General features: G+C 51.2%; 1 protein-coding gene across 1 annotated transcript; it reads right to left on the reverse strand.

Moving 5' to 3' along the window:
• Positions 1-3,945: 3,945 nt before the first annotated feature.
• LOC118857433 (uncharacterized threonine-rich GPI-anchored glycoprotein PJ4664.02-like) lies at positions 3,946-21,523 on the reverse strand. The gene is made up of 8 exons (XM_036768145.1): positions 15,391-21,523; positions 14,591-14,764; positions 13,218-13,310; positions 9,063-11,696; positions 8,464-8,556; positions 4,858-6,760; positions 4,571-4,774; positions 3,946-4,024 (listed from the first exon to the last, which is right to left on the reverse strand). The coding sequence occupies exons 1-8, from the start codon at positions 21,521-21,523 to the stop codon at positions 3,946-3,948; spliced, it is 11,313 nt and encodes a 3,770-aa protein (XP_036624040.1).
• Positions 21,524-23,645: the final 2,122 nt, after the last annotated feature.

The following is a 23,645-nucleotide window of genomic DNA, read 5'->3' on the forward strand; positions in this document are numbered from 1 at the left end:
CATTTCAGCCACAAGGACCACCACATGGCCTCACTCACAGAAGGACAGCGACCAACAGAAGTGAGAGCTCTCGAGTGGATGAAAAGGGACGCCCCGAGGAAGAACTCTCAGGGCAAGGCACGCCTTCCTCTTAAATGCACATGCCTGCTTCCCACCATTACACAGAAATGAGTCAACCTCCACATTCAAACTGGATCCTCCACAGGGGAAGAAGAAGAAGATCATGCTCACTTGGGAACAGGGCTGAGGTGGGAGAACCAGGGAGTGAACCAAAGACCCTACCCGATGGGGAAGTGATATCCGCTGGGAGGGTGGTCCCGGAGCGGGAAGGGGCAGACGTCCATGGGGTCTCCATTCCCACTGAAGATGGTGTGAATGGCCCGGTTGTTCTGTCTTCTATATTCTTCTGTGGCCCAGTGGTGGTGGGAAATTTCAGCAGGGACCCAGAGGATGGGGCCATGGCAGGGGGAGAAGTGCCTGTCCTGCCTGGGGATTGGAGGAACGCGGCAGAGGAGTCTGGGGTGGGTCTTGAAAGGCCAGGGGTCCCTGCCTCTGAGGGATGGACAGACACAGGGCTGGTGGCCGCGGTAGAGGTGGTGTCCAACAGGCCGGGAAGGCTGGTGTCTGGGGCCATCGGTTGGCTGCTCGCAGAGGTGGATGAGGTTGTCCGCGAGCCAGCATGTGTGGTGATGGAAACCCAGTTTTCCGTCAGCGGAGGGCTGAGGGTGAGGCCACTCCCCGATGTTGTGGCCAGCTGTGCGCCCCGGGGGCTGGTCTTCTCTGGAGTCCCAGGGGCCCCCTCGGCAGTAGCTGCGCCGGTGAAGCCGGGCACTCTGGTGCCCACAGCAGCAGCTGAACTGGAAACGGTTTCCACTCTGCTCTTCCCTGAGAAGGAGGACACACCAGCCCCTGAACTGGTGGCTGCCCCCGATGTTGAGACGTCTGTCATGATCTCTGTGGGTCCCACGGAAGTGGTGCTGCGAGAAGAAGCTCCATTGTTCTCTGATGTGGACATGGGGGAGATGGATGAAGGGCTGAGCCACGTGACTGGGAAAAGAGGAGAAGCTGATCTGGCTTCCCCAACTGTGCCAGGGGCCAATGGGGATTCACTAACAGTCACTGTTGGCAAGTCGGTGACTGGAGGACTTGATGTGTCAGCCACAGATCTGAAACCTAAAGAAGCTTCTGTTCCCGTAGCAGGGGATACCCGCTGAGAAATAGGGCTCACCCCTGTGGGTGCTGTGTCCTTTGGGGAGGCTCGGGTCTCTCCCACGCTGGTACTGGGCTCTTGACTCAACGTGCCTTCGGTGCCCCCTCCTGTCACACTAGCTGGGACATCTCTGGTCGAGCCTTCTACTGGTGTAGTGGTCAAGGACAGAAGGGAGTCGGTTTCTGAGCCTGTAGACAACACCTCATGGGCTCTACTCCCCTCCCAGGAGGAGCTAACAGCCGTGGAAGGTGAAACCGGTGCTCCAGTACCGGTGTCTGAAGACGCTGATCCTAGAGGCAAAGATGTGGTGGCCATTGAAGCAACTGGGCTAGCCCCTCCTCCCGAACTTGCGCTCTCAGCATGTTGGGCAGCAGGAGGAGAGGTTGGTAGGCTATCTGTCATTTTGCTGCTAGGAGTCACATTGGGACCCTCAGTCCCCGGGACAGCTGAACTCATGTCATCCACCATGGGGTGGCTCCCTGAGGAGGCTTCAGGGGTGGCTGGGGTGGGAGTCCAGAGCCAACTGAACCCTGTGCTTAGCACACTCATGGCTGCTTCAGTTGGGGTAGACAACCATGGGCCGGTTGGAGCTTCATCACTGCCAGCCACAGGGACGCTAATAGGAGAGGCTTCAGTTGTGGACATTGTCGCCAGGTGGGAGGATGCCTCTGCTCCAACACTGGGTGTTACAACGCCTGAGCTATGGCCTAAGGTGATACCCCCAAGTGAGTCAGTGCTGGGCCTTTCGATTGCACTTGTGATTGAGCCAACTGTGGTCTCACCAAAATATGAAGAATCCTCTGGATCCCTGCCGCTCTCCGAGCCTTGGGGGACACCTGATGAAGTTGGCTCAGCCATGAGCATGGATGTGGAGGTCACATCTGGCCTTGACGTTATGCCAACAGTGGGGAGGAAGCCTTCAGTAGAAGCCAGGGGCACAGCCCCATCGTCAGGATACAGGGGCCCCTTTGTGGCTGCAGGTGGAGATGGAGCATCTGTGCTCTGCTCCCCAGTCATGGTAACAGGAGTCATGGTGCCCAAGGAGGCAGAGGGGACTAGGAGAGTGGTGGAAGAGCCCCGCTCCTGTCTCGTAATGGGGGAATCAGAGGAGGTCATTCCGTCAGTCCAACGAGTCTCCAGAGTCCCCTTGTTACTGGTAGGCTGTCCTGGAGTGATGTGGGCAGTGTCTCTGGGCTCAGAGATGCTGCTGGACACAGTCCTGATCTCTGTGTTCCCTCCCATGGATGGAACAGCTGTGCTTGGGCCTCCTCCTACAGAAGATAAAGTAGTCTTGCTCATGGTAGTAAAAGGCAGCCCAGATGAGCTGGGCTCAGTGCCTGTCTGGGCCTCAGGCATCCCTGGGATGCTGGAAGCCACTCTGGTGGTTGTGGTGGAAACGGGGAGTATCTCTGTGACCTTGGTATTGGTGACTGGGTCAGATGAAGGCAGAGCAAGTGTCTGGCTGCCTGCTTGCTCTGGAGCAGAAACAGTAGAATGGAAGGAGTCACCTGCAGGAGTCTCTGCACGCTTTGTGGTGTCAGGCTCCCCCCGTGCTGTGGTCGCTGCACTGGGTGTGGCCGCGGGGAGAAGGGAGGAAATTGTCCCTTGTGGGCTGGTGTCTAAGGGAGCCCTGGAGCCTGGGACACCCTGGAGCTCAACTGAAGTAGAAGCAAGTGGGAGGGAGCCAGTGCCCGTGGTCATGCCAGCAGAAGACTCGGTCGAAGTGGGGACTCCTGCCAGAGAGGACATGGTCATCACGGGGCTCTCCAAAGTTTGGCTCCCCAAAGCGGAGCCCACAGCAAGGCTGGTGGACCGAGCAGAGGCTGAACCAGGAGCTGTATGTAAGGGGACAGTCACTGCTGCTGTCCTGAAAGTGGAGGTTCCCACGCTGGATGCAACCACAGGCAGGCTGGTGGGCTCCGTGGGCTCTCTGCTTGCAGGGGACAGATCCCTGGTACCTGCTGCCGTTGGGCTCCTGCTGGGCAGTCCTGTGTCTAAAAGAGGCGATTGGTTGGCACACGTGGAAATGTCTGCTGGGGTGCATGGGAATCGCCCTCACGGTCCCCCTCATCTCCTCTCTGTAAGGCTCTTCCTTCTTTTGGGATGACAATCCCCTCTCCAAACTCCCCTACTCACTCTCTCTCCAAAGCTCACTAGGCCACCTCCTCCAGGACAAGCACTGTCTTCCCTCAAAGCTCCCTGCCACAGACTGGGAGCCTGAGCTCGACTCGGATGCTGCCACACGCCACTTGGGACAGGGCTTACACTGGAAATCTACTGTTGCCCCCAGTCCTCTTCGATATGCTCTCAGGTGCGCTGACCACCCCCTCCGATGCCCTTCCACTGCCCCTTCCTGTGTAGCCTGGCACCTGGCATCATCTTACCCCTGTGCACCTTCCTCAAACGCACCATTCGACAAGCAATGGAAAAACCTATCCTTCCCCACCATTCCCCAACGCCAAAGCAGTCCCGGCTTTCAATCGGGAAGCATTAGGGAAGGGGGGAAAGACTTCTCATAGGGAAAGCAAGGAAGACAGAATGAAAATGTCCCCGGAAATTGAAAATGAGGAACAGCACCAAGACCCAAGCAAAGTACCACAGATACCCATGAGCTGGAGAACGGACCCCGGCGACAAACTGAGCCCTGATGAACAAATTGTTCCCCAGGGCAAGCAGACGCCCGCGTGCCTCTATACTGACCTGAAGCACTGACAGTCGTCGTGGGCGCTGGAGGCTCACTGGTTGGAGTTCTGGTACCTTCTTGTGAGGTTACGTCTGCGACGTGGGTGCCGGCACCGAGGCTCTCGCTGATGCCTGTAAAGACGGCATGTCAGTCAATGCATCGGTCAACGAGCATTCCTTTTGCCCTGACTCTAGGCAAGGCAGAGACCTCCCAGATACGAGGCAGCATGGGAAGATTTAAGGTCTCCTAAAGACTCGTCCAGATCATCTTTTCTCCTTGGTCATGCCTTCCCTTCGAAATGCTCTCTGAAAGGTTCCCCTCTTCACAGCCCAAAGCTACATCCTGCCTAAACCCGAATGACCACATGCAACTTATCCCCGCAGGATGGGAAGGGTCATTTCAGCCACAAGGACCACCACATGGCCTCACTCACAGAAGGACAGCGACCAACAGAAGTGAGAGCTCTCGAGTGGATGAAAAGGGACGCCCCGAGGAAGAACTCTCAGGGCAAGGCACGCCTTCCTCTTAAATGCACATGCCTGCTTCCCACCATTACACAGAAATGAGTCAACCTCCACATTCAAACTGGATCCTCCACAGGGGAAGAAGAAGAAGATCATGCTCACTTGGGAACAGGGCTGAGGTGGGAGAACCAGGGAGTGAACCAAAGACCCTACCCGATGGGGAAGTGATATCCGCTGGGAGGGTGGTCCCGGAGCGGGAAGGGGCAGACGTCCATGGGGTCTCCATTCCCACTGAAGATGGTGTGAATGGCCCGGTTGTTCTGTCTTCTATATTCTTCTGTGGCCCAGTGGTGGTGGGAAATTTCAGCAGGGACCCAGAGGATGGGGCCATGGCAGGGGGAGAAGTGCCTGTCCTGCCTGGGGATTGGAGGAACGCGGCAGAGGAGTCTGGGGTGGGTCTTGAAAGGCCAGGGGTCCCTGCCTCTGAGGGATGGACAGACACAGGGCTGGTGGCCGCGGTAGAGGTGGTGTCCAACAGGCCGGGAAGGCTGGTGTCTGGGGCCATCGGTTGGCTGCTCGCAGAGGTGGATGGGGTTGTCCGCGAGCCAGCATGTGTGGTGATGGAAACCCAGTTTTCCGTCAGCGGAGGGCTGAGGGTGAGGCCACTCCCCGATGTTGTGGCCAGCTGTGCGCCCCGGGGGCTGGTCTTCTCTGGAGTCCCAGGGGCCCCCTCGGCAGTAGCTGCGCCGGTGAAGCCGGGCACTCTGGTGCCCACAGCAGCAGCTGAACTGGAAACGGTTTCCACTCTGCTCTTCCCTGAGAAGGAGGACACACCAGCCCCTGAACTGGTGGCTGCCCCCGATGTTGAGACGTCTGTCATGATCTCTGTGGGTCCCACGGAAGTGGTGCTGCGAGAAGAAGCTCCATTGTTCTCTGATGTGGACATGGGGGAGATGGATGAAGGGCTGAGCCACGTGACTGGGAAAAGAGGAGAAGCTGATCTGGCTTCCCCAACTGTGCCAGGGGCCAATGGGGATTCACTAACAGTCACTGTTGGCAAGTCGGTGACTGGAGGACTTGATGTGTCAGCCACAGATCTGAAACCTAAAGAAGCTTCTGTTCCCGTAGCAGGGGATACCCGCTGAGAAATAGGGCTCACCCCTGTGGGTGCTGTGTCCTTTGGGGAGGCTCGGGTCTCTCCCACGCTGGTACTGGGCTCTTGACTCAACGTGCCTTCGGTGCCCCCTCCTGTCACACTAGCTGGGACATCTCTGGTCGAGCCTTCTACTGGTGTAGTGGTCAAGGACAGAAGGGAGTCGGTTTCTGAGCCTGTAGACAACACCTCATGGGCTCTACTCCCCTCCCAGGAGGAGCTAACAGCCGTGGAAGGTGAAACCGGTGCTCCAGTACCGGTGTCTGAAGACGCTGATCCTAGAGGCAAAGATGTGGTGGCCATTGAAGCAACTGGGCTAGCCCCTCCTCCCGAACTTGCGCTCTCAGCATGTTGGGCAGCAGGAGGAGAGGTTGGTAGGCTATCTGTCATTTTGCTGCTAGGAGTCACATTGGGACCCTCAGTCCCCGGGACAGCTGAACTCATGTCATCCACCATGGGGTGGCTCCCTGAGGAGGCTTCAGGGGTGGCTGGGGTGGGAGTCCAGAGCCAACTGAACCCTGTGCTTAGCACACTCATGGCTGCTTCAGTTGGGGTAGACAACCATGGGCCGGTTGGAGCTTCATCACTGCCAGCCACAGGGACGCTAATAGGAGAGGCTTCAGTTGTGGACATTGTCGCCAGGTGGGAGGATGCCTCTGCTCCAACACTGGGTGTTACAACGCCTGAGCTATGGCCTAAGGTGATACCCCCAAGTGAGTCAGTGCTGGGCCTTTCGATTGCACTTGTGATTGAGCCAACTGTGGTCTCACCAAAATATGAAGAATCCTCTGGATCCCTGCCGCTCTCCGAGCCTTGGGGGACACCTGATGAAGTTGGCTCAGCCATGAGCATGGATGTGGAGGTCACATCTGGCCTTGACGTTATGCCAACAGTGGGGAGGAAGCCTTCAGTAGAAGCCAGGGGCACAGCCCCATCGTCAGGATACAGGGGCCCCTTTGTGGCTGCAGGTGGAGATGGAGCATCTGTGCTCTGCTCCCCAGTCATGGTAACAGGAGTCATGGTGCCCAAGGAGGCAGAGGGGACTAGGAGAGTGGTGGAAGAGCCCCGCTCCTGTCTCGTAATGGGGGAATCAGAGGAGGTCATTCCGTCAGTCCAACGAGTCTCCAGAGTCCACTTGTTATTGGTGTGCTGTCCTAGAGTGATGTGGACAGTGTCTGTGTGCTCAGTGTACTCAGTCCTGATCTCTGTGTTCCCTCCCATGGATGGAACAATTGTGCTTGGGCCTCCTCCTGCAGGAGATAATGTCTTGCTCATGGTAGTAAAATGTAGCCCAGATGTGCTGGGCTCAGTCCCTACCTGAGCCTCTGTTTTCCCCATGGTTGTGGTGGCCATTGTGTATATTGGAATTGAAATAGTCAGTATCTCTGTGACTTTGCTAGTGGACACTGGGTCAGATGAAGACAGAGTAAGTGTTCGACTGCTTTCTGTTTCTGCCAGATATTTGCCTGTATGGAAAGAGTCACTTGGCTTGCCAAAGCTTGTGGCCAGATTAGAGACAGAACCAGAGGCTATCTCTTTGGAGCCTGTTTCTCTTGGAGTCTCCAACATTAAGAGTACAGAACTGGATCCCATCACCGAGATCTTTGTGGGCTCTGGGGATTCTCTGCTTGTGTGAGTTTCCTCTGTGGCACCCCCTGACACTGTGCTCCTCTCTGACAGGCCTGCGACTAGAAGAAGGGGTTGGTTGGTACATATGCATGGGTGGGCTCAGGAACCCTTGGGCTTCATTTTGTTACCCCTATCTCTCCTAAGTTTGGCTCCTTTCTTAGCACAGATGCTGTCAGATCCCTGCAGCTTATGCTCTTCTTCAAGACTGGGGAGCTATAAGCTGTTTGATCACCCCAAGGACTCCACCTTGTGCTCAGACAGCCACTCATCTGTGACAGACATGAGGTCCACTTGAACTCCCATGCAGAGAGCCATCTGCTAAGTCCCAGAAATCCCCCAAACCATCTGAATCTTGAGGGAACTGAATATGACCCAAAAGTATGATGTGTAGCTGGAGTTCCCCTGACCTCCAGGCTACAGCCACAGTAGGAACAGCTAAAACTCATCATCTCCAAATCACTTGGTGTTGTGTTGTCTAGTCCCTGCTCTAAGGAACAGAATTGAGGTCACTTAAAGAGGTAGCCCAATACTTTTGGAAATCACCAGTCTCCAATTAGAAAGGAGAGTGGAAGAGAGAAAAAGAAGGGAGGAGAGTTGAGTGGGGGGAGAAGAGTGGAGGACAGGACAGGACAGGACAGGACAGGAAAAGAGAGGAGAAGGAAAAGAATGAGAAAGGGAAAGGCATAAATACAAATATCTATTTCCTTCCACCTAGCCCTGGATGCAATTGAAGTATACAGGTGAGAATGGGGAATGGCGTGGAAGCCCCACAGAAGAGGATTCCCCATCTTCCCTACTCTGATCGATGTGATGGGGAACATGTATCGTGGGTCTAACCAGGCCTTTTTCTCTTGAAGATGACAGACCTGAGCAAACTGTCCACAGGTGCAGACCAACAGAAGGAAGAAAACAATGAGACCTAAACTTCCCTGAGCCCCAACAGACTGACACCAAACTACTCTCTCAGAGCCTTCTTTTCAGTCTCTAAAATGAGTCTATGGTTTTTTTTTTTTTTGGTTCTGTCTCTTCTTTCTCATGATTTATTCCATTGGTCATAATTCTTCTCCACAACTTGACTAGCATATAAATTAATTCAATGCGAAGTTATACATGGTAGTTATATGAGATTCCAGGCCATCTTGGGGAGGGAGGGGAGAAAATCTGGAACTCAAAATTATGTAGAACCGTGTGTGGTAAACTAAAAATAAATTAATTAATTAATAATTAAAAAAATAAAAAAAATAAAATGAGTCCATGTACCATCCCCCAAGAATAGCAACAAGACCTCAGTGCAACGGACAGATAGAAAAAGGCTTTCACTTACCAACTGGACCAATGATGGATGAAGGGGCTTGAGGACCTCCTGCTGTTACATGGATTGGAGCATTTGTGATGGGCACCACGTCAGCATTGCTACCTGCAGGAAGGAACAAGGACAGGGCTCAGGTTAATTCCTAGCTGACATATGAAAGGCATTGAAGAAAACATCCTGAGCCCTTTGGTTCTTATTCTACCGAGGAGTTGTATACTTGGTACTCATTCTCTCACTTGCTTTTTTTTCGGTTCCTGGGAACTCTTTCTCCAAAGCCCAAGCTCATCTTTGAACAATACCATGCTTAACTTAGACCTGATAAAAATAAGATTCCTTCTTCTCCAAGGAGCAGGTCATTTGAATGCAAGGTCAATGTGCTCACCACCCCCCCCCCAGGGGACAGCTGGAGTGACTGGCTAGGTCTAACAGGTAGAGTCCCTGAAGCCAAGGCTTCAAGGGGGCCTGAAATGGAAATCCTGAGGGAGGGATGCCAAATATAGGATCTGCCTCTCCTTTTCAGTGGCTTCTCTCTCACCTCTTAGGGCAGAGCTCACCATGACTTCCCAAAGGACACAGGTCCCTTGGAAAAAGAAGTAAAAGTGGGAACTTACTTGTAAGCAGGATAGGGTTAGTAGGAGAGGAAGCAGTGACTGTCTCTGTCCTCGGAATCCTCCCCTCTTTAGCAGTGGTCTCAAAAGGGAGAGATGAGGAGATCCATACATCTTGCATCCCAGGAGTGAAAAATGAAGCTGCTGGAGCTGATGTCTCTACCATCACAGTCTCTGACTCTACAGTCACAGAAGCTTCAGCTGCAGCTGTGGTTGGTACCCGGGTGAGGGTGAGAGCTCTGTATGAATCTGTACTGGACTCTCCAGATGGGTTAATCCTGACGTGGCTGCTGGTGTCAACAGAGATAGAGGTCTCAGAGGAAAACGGGCCCATGTCTGTGTCTGGAGCACTGAGGGTTGCGTGGGATTCTACCACTGAAGTGCTGATGGAGGTCAAACTTGGGCTTGACCAGATACTGCTGGGGGTGGCACTCTCCCCTACTCCAAAAAATTTCGTATAGAAGGAATCGGTGGCTTCTGAGCCAGTCTCTGAGCTTGCTGTTCCTTCCTTAACCACCAGAGGGGCTATGGAGGATACACTTGTACTTTTCAGTATTTTTTCACTGGTGGCAAAATTTGAACTAGTTGCCTCCTGTTCAGCTAGGGCTTCAGTGGGAGCAGTAGATGGAGCAGCAGCTTTGCTTGTCTGTGCCCCAGGTGTGGTATCAGATGAGCTGGCGGGCCTATGGATAGCTGTGGAATAGCTAGTGTTTTCTACACTCAAGGAGGTCATTCTTTCAGTCCAGGGAATGGATGGAGGGTCCAAGGAGCTGGTATGTGGACTTTGAATGGTATGTGATGTGTCTGCAGACTTGGAGAAGGTGCTGGGTGTCATCACTGTCATATCTTCATTTGTCTGTTCTGTAATTTGCACCACTGAGCCTGTGTCTCCTTCAGCAGCTGTTGGGACATTACTCAGGGTGTTGGGAGGCAGGGTAGAGGAGCCCAGCTCAGTTCTTGCCTGGACTTTTGGCCTCTCTGGGACTGGAGACATGCTTTTCATCAGGGTTGAAGTAGGTTGCATCCATGTGACTTTAGGGCTTGTTCCCGCCTCTCCACCGAAAACTTTTGTGTACAAGGAATCAACTGGAGTAGGCAACAGTGTGGGAACCATGGAAGGGATCTCCTCAGTGGTCGTGCCTGCTGTTGGGGTGGCTGCAGGGAGAGTAGAGGAAACTGTCCCCAGTGTGCTAGTCTCTAAAGGAATGCTGGAACCTGGAGTAAAAATGGGCTTAAGTGGGGCATGAGAAAGGTCTTCATGTCTTGTGTTCCCTTGGATAGATGTCTCAGCTGACATGGTGGGTCCTGTCAAAGGTGAGGTGGTTCCTGTGGGTGCCCCAGACCCCAGGCTTCCTGTCGTGGCAGCTACAGGTTCCATGAAGCTGGTCGCTTGTTCAGGAGTGGTGGTCCCTGTGGGGGCAGCAGTTGGAGACATAGCTTCTTTCACTTGTGTTCCATCGCTGACAACAGTTGTCAATGTGTCCACAGACATAGAAGATGTGTGGAGAGCTATGGAGTAGCCCCTCTCCTCTGTCTTACCAGAGATGCCAAAAGGAAGGTCTGTCCTCGCATCTGCAGAAGACTCTGAGCTGGGCCTTCTGGTAGAACTCGTCATGGGGCTGGTTCTGGCCTCCCTGGGGTCAGAGGTCCCTGGGAATAATGGTAAGCCAGTCTCTGACAAGAGAATGCTGCCTGCTGTGTCTGCCTCAGCCACCAGAGGGAGCACAGAGGTCACATTTATATTTTTCTGTGTTTTTTCACCAGTGGCAAAAATTGGGCTACTTGCCCTCTGATCATCTGAGGCTTCAGAGGGAGCAGTAGATGGAACAGCAGCTTTGCTTGTCTGTGCCCCAGATGTGGTGTCAGATGAGCTGGAGGGCCTGCGGACAGCCGAGGAGTAGCTAGTCTTTTCTACATTCAAAGAGGTCATGCTTTCAATCCAGGGAACAGATGGAGGGTCCAAGGAGCTGGTATGTGGACTTTGAATGGTGTGTGATGCGTCTGCAGGCTTGGAGAAGATGCCAGGTGTCATCACTGTCATATCTTCATTTGTCTGTTCTGTAACTTGCACCACTGAGCCTGTGTCTCCTTCAGCAGCTGTTGGGACATTACTCAGGGCATTGGGAGGCAGGGTAGAGGAGCCCAGCTCAGTTCTTGCCTGGACCTTTGGCTTCTCTGGGATTGGAGACATGCTTTTCATCAGGGTTGAAGTAGGTTGTATCCATGTGACTTTAGGGCTTGTTCCTGCCTCTCCACCGAAAACTTTTGTGTACAAGGAATCAACTGGAGTAGGCAACAGTGTGGGAACCATGGAAGGGATCTCCTCAGTTGTCATGCCTGCTGTTGGGGTGGCTGCAGAGAGAGTAGAGGAAACTGTCTCCAGTGTGCTAGTCTCTAAGAGAATGCTGGAACCTGGAGTAAAAGTGGGCTTAAGTGGGGCATGAGAAAGGTCTTCATGTCTTGTGTTCCCTTGGATAGATGTCTCAGCTGACGTGGTGAGTCCTATCAAAGGTGAGGTGGTTCCTGTGGGTGCCCCAGACCCATGACTGCTTGTAGAGGTGAACACAGGGATGTCAGTAGTCTGAGGAGTGGCTGAGTCAAGAGCTATCTCCCCACTCACCGCCTCCACTTCAGACTCTGGAAAAAAAAAGCACCCGGGGTTCACTGCTTACAGAAGCTGTAGCCGGAATAGCTCCTCCCACAATGCCCCTGCTGGACAGTCCTGTGGTGGAGCAGTGGATTGGTTGGAAGCACAAAAGGGTGGAATTAGGAGGCAGATCAGAATCATTCAGTTAGCAACACCTTCCTCCTCACTGCTAGCTGCTGCCTCTGCATACACCCACTAAACCCTGAAACTCTGTTACTTCTCTCTATCATCCCAACAGAATTTAAGCTCCTTTCCAGCTCCCAGCCCCCTGCCATATACATAGTAGGTACATGGTAAATGCTAATTGTTTGATTGGATTGGAGTGAAGGTCCCATGGGCACCCTGAAACAAAAACCTTTTGGATCTGCAGTCAGGGGACCCCACAGATATAGAGGATGTGGGGAGAGCTGTGGAGTAGCCCCCTCCTCTGTCTTACTGGAGATGTCAAAAGGTAGGTCTGTCCTCGCATCTGCAGATGACTCTGAGCTGGACCTTCTGGTAGAACTTGTCATGAGGCTGGTTCTGGCCTAACTAGGGTCAGAGGTCTCTGGGTAATGGTAAGCCGGTCTCCGACAGTGGAGTGCCACCTGCCTCAGCCACCGGGGAGGGGCATAGAGGTCACATTTATATTTTTCACCAGTGGCAAAAATTGGGTTAGTTGCCCCCTGATCAGCTGGGGCCTCAGTGGGGGCAGTAGACAGAGTAGCATCTTTGCTTGTCTGTGCCCCAGGTGTGGGTTCCAAACTCAGCTCCTGCTACTTGCTACCTGTATTACCTTGGGTAAGTCCCTTTCTCCTCTCTGGGTCTCAGTTTCCTCATCTGTAAAGTGAGAGGTTGGATTCAATAACCCCTAAGATCTCTTTTAGCTCCAAATCTGTGATCTATGATACTATGAGCAGTCTTAGAACTCCGTGTTACTTTTCAAGGTGTCCCACTGATCTATGAATTGCAAGAGTCACTAAGATTCAGAATAGTCATACTAGGTCTTGGAAAGTCCCTTGCCCCACAGAGGGACAAAGATGACCCAAGCAAGATGATCCACTAGGGATCAAAAATGGGAGAGAAACCCATAGTAGGGCAGACTCTATCCATGTTCTCCAATGTTGACTAGGAGATTCCCAAAGAAAGGTGCGGTGGTATCTTTAGGAATTGGGTAGTGAACTCCAGTTTGTGTTAAAAAGTTACTCAACAGCACCAGACTCTGAGGAGATATGGCCTATTATCATTTACAAACCTGTACATTCCAATAAAATTCCAGGCAAGTGGACATGTACAGGGAAGGGGCAGAGGGATAAAATGACAGCCTGGAAAGAAAGGCCCTTGTCCTGATTTGATCATGTGACTAGGGGACAGCGCAAGGAAGCAGGCCTTTAGCCAGTCAGTTCACTTCTCTGGCACTGAGTTGTTTCATCAGTAAAATAAGGATGATGGACTGGCTGGCCTTGAGAATCTCTTCCAGCTTTAGAGTGAGCTCCTCCTATTTTAACAACAGAATGAAAACCTCTACTTACCCGGGGGATTGGAGGTGGTCACAGGTTCCAAAGGGCCACTTGTTGGTTTGACTGTGCCCGAATGACCTGGGGTATTTGTGGAGGGTATAGTGTCTGTGGAAAAGAAAGGGGGAAGATGCCAGGCCCAGTCATGTCAGACACATGAAGGTCATGGAGGAAAATCCACTTCCCCCACAGGCACTAACTCCAAAGGCAAGTTATATACCTAGAACATGTAATATTACTTTCACAGGCTCCAGGGAACTTCATCTTCAAAGTTCTAGCCTATGACTGGGCAATACTACACTTTCCTTAGACCCAACAAAAAATAAAATCACATTTCTACCAACAAGAAAGGAAAGACGGTATTTTAAAGCAGGATTCTTAACTCTTTTGTTGTTGTGGATCCCTCAGGCAGTCAGTCTGATAAAGCCCATGGATCCCATCCCCTTCTCAGCATCACATTTTTAAATGCATAAAATCAAATACATAGGAATACAAAGCATGTCAATTCTATTGAAATACATTTCTCAATGTTAAAAATTGTTTTTATACAGAATTGGGGGTAGGAAATAAAATATTATTTAAAAAAGAAATACAGTTCTCAAAAAAAAATTTTTTAATTCACAGGGCTCCAAGTAACTCAGGACTCAGGACAGTGCCATGTCCAATCTTGACTTAAAAGGCCTGATGAAACCAACAACTGTCCTCTCAAGAGAGAGGTGGTAGACTACAGGTGCAGAATGAGGCATATACTGTCAGACATGGTCAATATATCTGTTTGTTTTGCTTATCTGACCTTTTTTGTTACAAGAAAGGGCTCTGTTGGATGGAGACTATATGAAGAAATGATAGCAATGTAAAAAGGTATAAATAAAACATATTTAAGGGGGGGAGACAAGAGAGGGTGATTCATTTCAGTATAAAAACCAGGAGGTTAATCTCCAGAGGGGTGTGCAGAGGGGCAGATATGGGGAGAAGTCTGGGTAACCACCAAGATCTAAGAGGCAAGATCCTGAAATCAGGGCCAAAAAGTGGACCAAAACAAGGTTGCTGGGAGAAGTTTGAGAAGGGGGAGAGAATTGTATTCCTCTGCAGCTCTAACTTCCCAGGGCACAGCACCCCCAGCCCCCCAAAAGAGAAGGTGCCGATAGTAATAACACCAACAATAGCTGGCATTTATGCCACACTTCAGGATTGGCAAAGCGTTTTACATGTCATATTCCAACAGCCCTATGAGGACAGGTAGCATTCCAGATCAGGAAACTGAGGCAGGCTTAGTGACTTGTAGAGGATCACAAAGACAGTAAGTATCTGCAGCAGAATTCAAACTCGAGTCTTCCTGACTCTCAAATCTCAAGCTCTTTCTACCACACCAGACAGTGGCTACTTACTTATGAAGATGGTGGGATTGGCTGGAAGAGTAGTATCTGTTCCTGCTTCAGGAACACTGTTCCCTGTGGCCAGAGCCTCAAGGGAAGATGAGGCTGTTGTCTGTACTGCACGTGTCTTGTCCATCGGAAGAGCATCCACTAGTTTGTGTGTTTCCAATGAAACCTTTTCTGAACCTGTAACAGCAGTGTTTATGTGATATTTAGGGTTTGCCACGTGTTTTACACACATCATCTCAACCCTCTGAAGCAGGTAATTTTCGCCCCCACTTTACTGATGAAGAAACTGAAGTTCAGGTACATTAAGTGACTTGCCTATAGTCTTACAGCTAGTAAGCATCAGAAGTGAGATTTGGACCCAAGTCTTCCTGACACTGGGTTGAGTGCGCTATCCAATACACCACACTGCCTCTGCCTGGTTCAGCAGTATTAACTGTCCTTGCAGCCCCCTCCTCACTCCCCACTACCATGAAGGAAGGAACAGGGTCATGGAGGGCTGCACTTGTCCAGGATACAGGGGCAGTGACGGCTGAAGGAGGAGATTAGATTTGGGCTTAGAGGCACTAGGCCCCCCCCAGGTACAGATCCCTGTGACTGCGGAGGGCCCGAGGAAGGTACAGACTCACCAAAAGTGGTGACAACCAGGGCAGGGGAGCTCCTTGGTGCTGAAAAAATGGGGGTTCATGTCCCTGACTGTATCTAGGCTGATGGAAGATGGGGTCTTCTACAGGGGTGAGGTCCAAGTTACAGAATGACTGGTCCCTAAGCCTGGGTCCAGGGAGGGTGTGCTCTCCCCTACAGACCTTTGGGCACCTGCTCCTGTGCCAATGCCGTGAGACCAGAGGGCATTGTGAGAGGAGAGGCCGCCGAGCTGGTGTCTGCTTTTGAGCCAGAGGCAGCTCCAGGTGTCAGGCTAGCTGTCAGTGTCTGCTCTGGAGGGCTAGATCCTCTGCTGGTCTCATCGCTACCAGTGGGGTGATCTCCTGAAAGGACTGAAGAGGTCAGGTTGAAAGAGTTCACAGATGATCCACTGGTGGTGGCAGGGGTGGGATTTGCAGAGAAAGCCACTGTAGGGCTCTCTCCAATGTCATCGTCCGAGGTGCCTCTGGCCATAGCCAGAGCAGATGAGGCTGTCAGAGCTGAGCTGAGCTCTGGGCTCCCAGGAGCCAGAGAGTTAAAAGGTGTGGCTGATGAATCTGGCTGGGGGGTCACATTGTCTGAGGAGGACTGAATTTCCAGTAAGGATGTGGTCAGGTGATGGGCCATGCTGGTCTGCCCTCTCACTCCTGCATGTGGGAAGTCAGGATCCTGAGCAGTCAGAACAAATTCTTTGAGTTGGTTCCCAGGTCTCAGGCATGAGCTATCCATCCCAGGGGCAGGTAAGCCCAGCTCCCCATCCCTGGGAGGAGCTCCCAATGACAGTGAAGGGGTTGGTGGAATAAGGCTCTGTGCCACAGGGCAGACAGTACCTGAAGTAGTCACGGTGACTAGAACTGAGGTTGGGGACCTTGAGATGACAGGACTCTTTCCAGTATTAGCCACAGAGCTGCTGATGCTGGAGGCATCAAGGGCTGTAATCAGTGCCAGAGACGAGTGGGTCCTCATTGCAAGACTGGCCTCTCGAGCAGCTGTGTAGGTTAGGTTTATGTCGCTGACCGAGCCCTTCCTCTGCCTTTCAGGAGTGCTAATCCAGAAGCCAGTTCTGCTCTGAGTTGAAGTCCCAGGGGAACCTATACTGTTTCGTAAGTCCAGAGTGCTACCCTCTGTACTGGCCTCAGCCACTCGGGTGTTCATTAATGTCAGGTTTGGACAGGACCATCTGGTTCTCACTATGGTCAAGCCTCTAGTGGTGGCCAGAATTTCTGCGGAGCTGGTAGCCTGCTCAGAAGCAGTGGTCTCCATGGAACCAGTGGATGGAGAGAGAGTTTCCTTTCTCTGTACTTCAAAGACAGCCCTGGCATCCACCATGGTGGAGGATGTGGGGGCAGACATGGAATAGTGCCAGATATCTGTCATGCTGGTTCTTTCAAAACAGGGAGTAGCCAGATGAACCTCAGAGCTGGGGTACAATTTTTGAATGACATGAGGTATCTCTGTGAGCTCAAAAAAAGAGTTAGACCATGTGTTACTCCCTCCTGGAGGATCTGCAGATGTGCCAGCTCTCTGGAGGTTACTCAGAGCAGAGACAGGCAGGGTCTCAGAGCTGGGCTCTCTTCCTATCCTGGCATCCAGCCTTTCTGGGGTAGTAAGTAAGGCCAGGGTCAGTGAGGAAGCTGAGGCCCTGCCTGGGACTTTAGTGGCATTGGGCTGTGAGCCTGCATGGGTCCTCCAATAAGAAAGCATCCCTACAGGTGTTGAAGGGAGAGGGATAACTAATGGATTGAGGCCTCCATCCTCAGTGTCTGAGCATGTTGAAGCTTCAGAAGAGGATACAGTTGGGAGGGCAACTAGGCTAGTCTCTGCCCCTGCACTTGGAAGTTCAGGATCTGGGGAGGGCCCAGGAGGAGGAGTCACAATGTCCACCATCTTGCTGGTAGGGGTCAGACTTGAACTTTCAGACCCAAGGACATCCGAGTTCATCTCCTTGGCCACAGGAGTGACCTCTGATGAGGCTGATGGAGTGAGGGGCTCTGACCAAGTAGGGCTGGTAGCAGTCACAGTCACAGGGACAACTGTGACTTCTACTGTTCTGGAAGGCCAAGAGACAACTGTGCTCTCTTCAGTAACAGGCAGAGTGCTGCTGGCAACAGATACATCAGCTGCTACTCTGGTTGGTTCCAAGGACATATATGTCTTTGCTCCAAGGCTGGCCCTTGACATGGTATGGGTTAGTGTCTTACATTCTGCTCCAAGGCTGGCCTTTGATGTGGCACGGGTTAGTGTCTTACATTCTGCTCCCAGGCTGGCCCTTGACATGGTACGCATAAGAGTCTTATACACAGCTGAGTCTGGGATGGCCCCTCTAGCTGGACTCGTCTTGAAGTCAGTGCTTGTGTCAATAGTGTCAGATGTCCCAGAGAAAATAGTACTGACTTCTAAAAATGGAGCATGGCCCACTCTACTTTCCTGAGTCTCTACAATACTTGAGGAGGCCAAATTTGAACTTGACTGTGTGGTGCCAATGGTGAAAGCTTCAGTGGTGGCCATGGTTGATCTCCCAGAGTTAGTTGCCTGGTCAGGAATGGCAGTTTCTAGGGGCACAACAGTGACAAGAGAAGCCACTTCCACAGAAGTGGATGTTGTGGTGCCCATAGGGATGGAGCGGTTCATCTCCTCGCTTATAGTGTGAAGACTAAAAGAGACTCTCCTTTCAGACCAAGAAGTGGCTGGATGTGCTTTGGAGCTGGTGTGCAGGGAAGTGATATGGGGTACATCACTTGGCCCAGAGAAACTACTAGACATCTCACTACTAGACATGGGTTCTGTGCATGGCATTGCCCACACAGTTGAGGCATCCCTCAGGAAAGTAAGAGGCAGGGCAGCTAAGATAGGCTCTGTTCTCACTTGGGCATCCAGCTTCTCTGTGGTGGCAAAAGAAATGGCATGTGCCTCAGCAAGTGTTGAAGGGTTTGTTTCTGTGACTTTGGCAGAGTGAGTCTCTGGGGCTGTATGTGAAATATCATCAGAAGTCTCCCTCAGAGCTGAGTCAGCAGGTGTTGCCAATGGGCCTTGTCCTTCCATTTCACTGTCTGAAGATGCTAAAACTTCAGATGAGGAAGTGGTCAGGAGGGTGGCTGTACCAGCTTCTGCACCTACGCTTCGGAGGTTAGGATGGGATATGGACATAGAACTGGGGCTGATGACTGCAGCCTTAGCATTGGGGATCAGACTTGAACTAATGGGAGCTGAAGCTATCTCCTCTGTCCTGAGCATGTCCCCCAAGAAGGCTATCGAAGCTGATGAAGTGAGGTGCCGCTTCAAAGAAAAGCTGGATCCTGTCCCAGACGTGGTGAGGGTTGTAACTTCAGTGGCATTAGAGGACCTTGAGGTGGCTGTGCTTTCTCCAGGGATGGGCACAGAACCCTTGGCGATGGAAGATACTGCTGTGGCTGGTACCAGCAAAGACTCTGTCTCTGCTCCAAGACCAGCCCCTAATACAGAACTTGGGGTGTGGTCTTGAGCCGTGTAGACGATTGAGTCTGGTTTGAACCATGTGGATCGACTTGACTTGAGGCCAAGGCTGCTATCGATAGACTCAGAGGTGCTGGAAAAATCTTTTCTGGTCTCTGAGGTTGGAACACCACTGGTACTCCTTCCCTGGGGCACCAGAGCACTTGTGGATGGCAAGCTAGAACTTGACCATCTGCGGCCCATAGCAGTGGCCACAGATCCCCTAGAGCTGGTTGTCTGTTCATGACTCATGATCTCTGGTGGCCCAAAAGATGGACAGGCAGCTTCCTCCATCTCTTCTCCAGTTAGGATAATGGCCATTGAGCTATCTGAGGACTTTGAGGATGATGAGACAGATGAAGAGAAGTTCACCTCTTCTCTGATAGTGGGGAGGTTAAAAGAGGCCATCCTCTCAGACCAAGAAGTAGTCTGATATACCGGGGAGCCAGAGTGCAGGCGTGTGATGGGGGGCATTTCTGGGAGCTCAGAGAAGTCATCAAACCTTGTCTCCATACCCCCTTGCTGTTCTGTGGACCACATAGCTTGCACAGTTGTTGGACTATCCCATGGGACAGACGATGTTGGAATATCAGACAAAGAAATGGTCCTGGGGATGGCCAAACTAGTCTCTGAACCTGTGCTTGAGAGTTTAGAGTGAGACAGGGACATGAGACACGTATGACTGCCTGCGACCTTGGTGCTAGGGATCAGACTTACACTTTCAGTCTTGGGGATAGCCACATTTGCCTCCTCTTCTTCATGAATGACCCCTGATGAGGTTACAGGGGCTGCTGCCATGAGAGGCCGCTGGAAAGAAAGATCAGTATGTGTCAGAGATGTAGCAAGAGCTGAAGCTCCAGCTGTGGGAGAGGGTCCTGGGATGGCTGTGCTTTCTCCAGTTGTGAACATAGAGCTGCTGGTAGTAGAAGCTGTTGCTGTGGTTGGTACTGGGGAAGAGTCTTTCTCTGCTCCAAGATCAGCCCCTGTTGTAGTAACTGGGGTGTAAGCTTTGGTCATGTAGATAGAGGACTGTGTCCTGGACACTGTAGGAAGATGTATCATGTGGATGTTGCTGGTATCTAAGGAGGCAGAGGTCCCAGGGCTGATTTCCATATCTGGGTCACTGCATGTTGTACTGTCTTCATCCACCAGCATGGTTATGGCAGCCATACTTGGACTCAACCACTTACAGCTGATGGTGGTGAGGTCTGAGGTCCCAGGTTCCTCAGAGTCAGCTGTCTGTTCAAGACTAATGGCCTCTTGCAGAGCCATGATTTGAGAGGCAGCTTCCATTATCCGTGCTCTTGTTATGACAAAGGATATCCAATTGTTCACAGTCATGGAAGATGTAGGGACAGATAGAGAGTTCTCCTCCTCTATTTCATTGATAAACTCAAAAGGAGATATCATGTCAAACCAGGGGTTATCCAGGGACCCTTCAGATGTGCTGCTGGATCTCAAGTTGACTGGGAGTGTGATTTTGGACTGAGAGAATTCACCCAACACTTTTGCAATCCCCTCTGTGTCATCTGCAGATGCTGCCATTTGCACATTTCCTGAGACATCGTTGTGAACGGTGAGAGGCAGAAGAGTCGCTGTTCCAGTCTGTCCATCAAGGCTGTCTTTGATGGCAGATGGCACGTGTGTCAGCACTGAACCAGGGCTTGTTCCAGTGACATTGGCAGTGCTGGTCTCTGGGACTGTTCTAGGGGAAATGTCATCAGGAGAAGCTTCTACTGAAGCTGAGCCAGGAGGTACAACCAATTTCTCTGGGACTCCCATTGCACATCCTGGGGATGCTGGAACTTGAGGAGAGGGAGTAGACAAAGGGATGATTTTCTTAGCCTCTGCTTCTATACTTTTAGGACAGGACTGTAACAGAAAAGCAGGGCAGGTCTCAGTGACCTTGGCCTCTGGGGGCAGGCTTGCCCTTTCAGTCCTAGGAACAGCCAAAGTCATCTCTTCAGCCACAAGAGCAACCCCTGATGCCTGTGGCCAGGCAGGGCTTACGCTTTCTAACCTAGACATGGTGAGAACAACGGCTTCAGCTGTGCGAGGGGACTCTGGAATGACTGTGCTTTCTCTGGTTGTGGGCACAGAGCCACTGATGTTGGAAACTGCTGCTGTGGTTGGTAGTGAGGAAGAATCTGCCCGTGATCCAAGTCTGGCCTCTGACGCATTACTGGAGGTATGGGATAGAACTGAGCAGATGATCGAATCTGTGCTGAAGCCTTTAGGATGACTTGTTTTCAAGCCAAGGCTGGTGTCAGTAGACTCAGAAGTACCTGAGGAAATGGTGCTGCTCTCTGTGTTCAGAGTATTGTCCACTGTGCTTGACCTATCAGTCAGGATGGGTGTGGAGAACCAACTTGGACTCAGCCATGGGCTCTCAGTGTTGGTGAAGGTTGAAGTGGTGTCTATGGAGGCTACTGACCTAGATCTTCCATTTGAAGTTGTGGGAACAGTGGATGGAGAGGCTTCTCCACTTGTCTCAGCACCAGAAAAGCTGCTACCTGAGCCAGAGGGTGAGGGGACCATAGTGGAGTGACTGCAGAAAAGAAGGGGCAGTGTGTCCTTTTCCGAGGAAGGAGCTGGGGCACCCAGGTAGCTGAGCTGCCATGCCTGAGTGATGACAGGTGTGTCTGTGGGCTCAGGGGAAGTGCTTGACCCTGCCACATTCTCTCTTGTCCTTTCAGTGGATGATGCGGCTATACTTGTGTCCCCACCAGCAGTCTTGGGGATATCGCCTGGTGCGGTGGTAGATTGAATGGCTGATTCAAATTCTGTCCCTGCCTGGGTGTCTGTCCTTTCTTTGGAGGTGGACATGGTATACCAGGGGTCTAAAGCAGGGCTCCCCCTGTGACTTTGGCAGTGAGGGTGCAGGAGAGGAGGACAGAGGGACAAAGTACCTGAATTCTGTCTCTAAAGGTGAAACACAGTAGGGGCAGAATCAACGGGAGACTGAGGAGTTTGTGCTAGGCCGGGACCCTCACCAGTAGTTGAGCCTGCTCAAGGTGTGGGAGAGGAAACTGGTCTTGAAAAGAACACTAAAGCCTGGGCCATTGAGAGGTGTGGCTGCGATTGGAAAGACTGAGATAGTTCTGGAGCCCTGGGTCACTCCTTCTGGTGACGTCTCAGGTGGAAGGGTGTTGGTTCCTGTTGGCAGCTTGCTCCTTGGACTGCCTGTAGCAGTGGCTGGTGGACTTAATGGCAGCAGGGCCAGAAGATGTCTCCATGACAACCAACTCTGTTGGAATGTCTGAAACAGAAGCTCCCTCCGTGGAGCCAATCACAGGGAAGCTAGGGGACGCCAAAGATTCTCTGGTCATGGGAGATGTCGCCATGGAGCCTTCTGTCCACTAATGGCTGCTGGACAGGCCTGGGACTAGAAGAATGGACTGATTGGGTACCAGAGAAGGTTTATACAGTATATGGGAGGGGGGGTGGCATTCCTGGAAAATTATTCTGACCATCATCCCCATTTCTTCTCTGTTAGACCACTTCTTACTCAGAGATATCCAAATCTCCTGTAATACATTGATACTAGCCCTGTATCAGAAGACTTGGGTTCAAGTCCTGACTTTTAGTTTGGTGCTTTGGGGCAACTCACTTCATTTGACCTGGTAAGGGAGGGAACATGTTATAGCAGCAGTGGTATCAATCTCAAATAGAAATGGACCCCTGCAGGTGACACTTTGACTTAGAAAATTACAAATTAACATTATCTATGTCATATTGTGTTTTTGTTTATTTTGTTAACTATTTCCCAATTACATTTCAATCTGGTTCTGCCCACACTGGGGAGTAAGCTATGAATTTGACACTTCTGCAAGCCAGACTGTTGGGAAGACTTGGGTTTGAATTAGGCTTTTGACACTTAAAGCATTTATTAGGGAAAAAAAGTATTTATTAAGTGCTTACTATTGTGCCAGGCACTTAACTAGATGTGTGACTCACAAATCATTTTATTCATTTCAACTTGAATATTTTCATCTATAAAATGAGGAGGGGTTAAACTAAATTAGTCTCCAAGATCCCATTTCTCCTTTGGGACACATAATATGCTCCAAAGGGAAGAAGCCAGGGTGGGAGGAAAAATCTCCTCCTGCCAGTGGCTGGTCCACAGTCTGATGTCAAACTTTCCCTTCAGAGACTTCTTTTCTGCCTCTAGCAATAAATAGGGTCCACCAGGTGGTGCCATAGTGCACAGAGCGCTGGGCCTGGAGTCAGGAAGACAACTTCCTGAGTTCAAATTTGGCCATAGACACTTATTAGCTGCATGATCCTGGGCAAGTCACTTACCCCTGTTTGCCTCAGTTTCCTCATCTGTAAAATGAAGTAGAGAAGGGAATGGCAAACCACTCCAGTATCTTTGCCAAGAAAACCCCAAATGGGGTCACAGAAAGTCAGACAAGACCGAAATGACTGAACTACAACAACAAAGCAATAAATCAGTATATCACCACCAAAAAGCAGAAAACAGGAACCTAGGTGAGACCAATTGCTCACAAGGCATGGCTGTAGCTGTCATCGGCTTCAGAGAAAAAGCAATTTTCATTGGGGGAGAGAAGTATTTATTAAGGACCTACTACAGGGTGTCCCTGAAGTCTGGACACATAGGTAAAAATGAATAGTTTCAAGAAAGGAAATGAATGAAATTTTCAACCACATTTTATTTAATTGGAATATTAACAGACCTTATCCCCGCCCCTTGACTCCTCTTTCTGGGGTATGCTGAAGGAGAAGGTATACTCAATGAAAATCACAGATGCAACACACTTGATCGAACCCATGAAGAGTGAATGTACTAAAATTGACAGCAATGTGGAGTTGTTGCACCGAGTTCACATAAATCTTGCAAAGCGCATCAACCTTTGCATCACAAATAATGAAAATCATATTGAAGATGTTATTTGTTAATATTCCAATTAAATAAAATGTTGTTGAA

Source organism: Trichosurus vulpecula, chromosome 1 (assembly GCF_011100635.1).
Source record: "Trichosurus vulpecula isolate mTriVul1 chromosome 1, mTriVul1.pri, whole genome shotgun sequence".
Lineage (NCBI taxonomy): Eukaryota > Metazoa > Chordata > Mammalia > Diprotodontia > Phalangeridae > Trichosurus > Trichosurus vulpecula.

Excerpts from the sequence above, each read along its gene's own strand:
- LOC118857433 (XM_036768145.1), bottom strand. The coding sequence starts at position 21,523 with ATGTCCACCTCCAAAGAAAGGACAGACACCCAGGCAGGGACAGAATTT. Across the intron at positions 14,765-15,390 it reads ACAGGAGCAGGTGCCCAAAG|GTTCAGAAAAGGTTTCATTG; the intron begins GTCTGTAGGGGA and ends CTGCTGTTACAG. Across the intron at positions 4,025-4,570 it reads GGATATCACTTCCCCATCGG|GCATCAGCGAGAGCCTCGGT; the intron begins GTAGGGTCTTTG and ends CCGTCTTTACAG.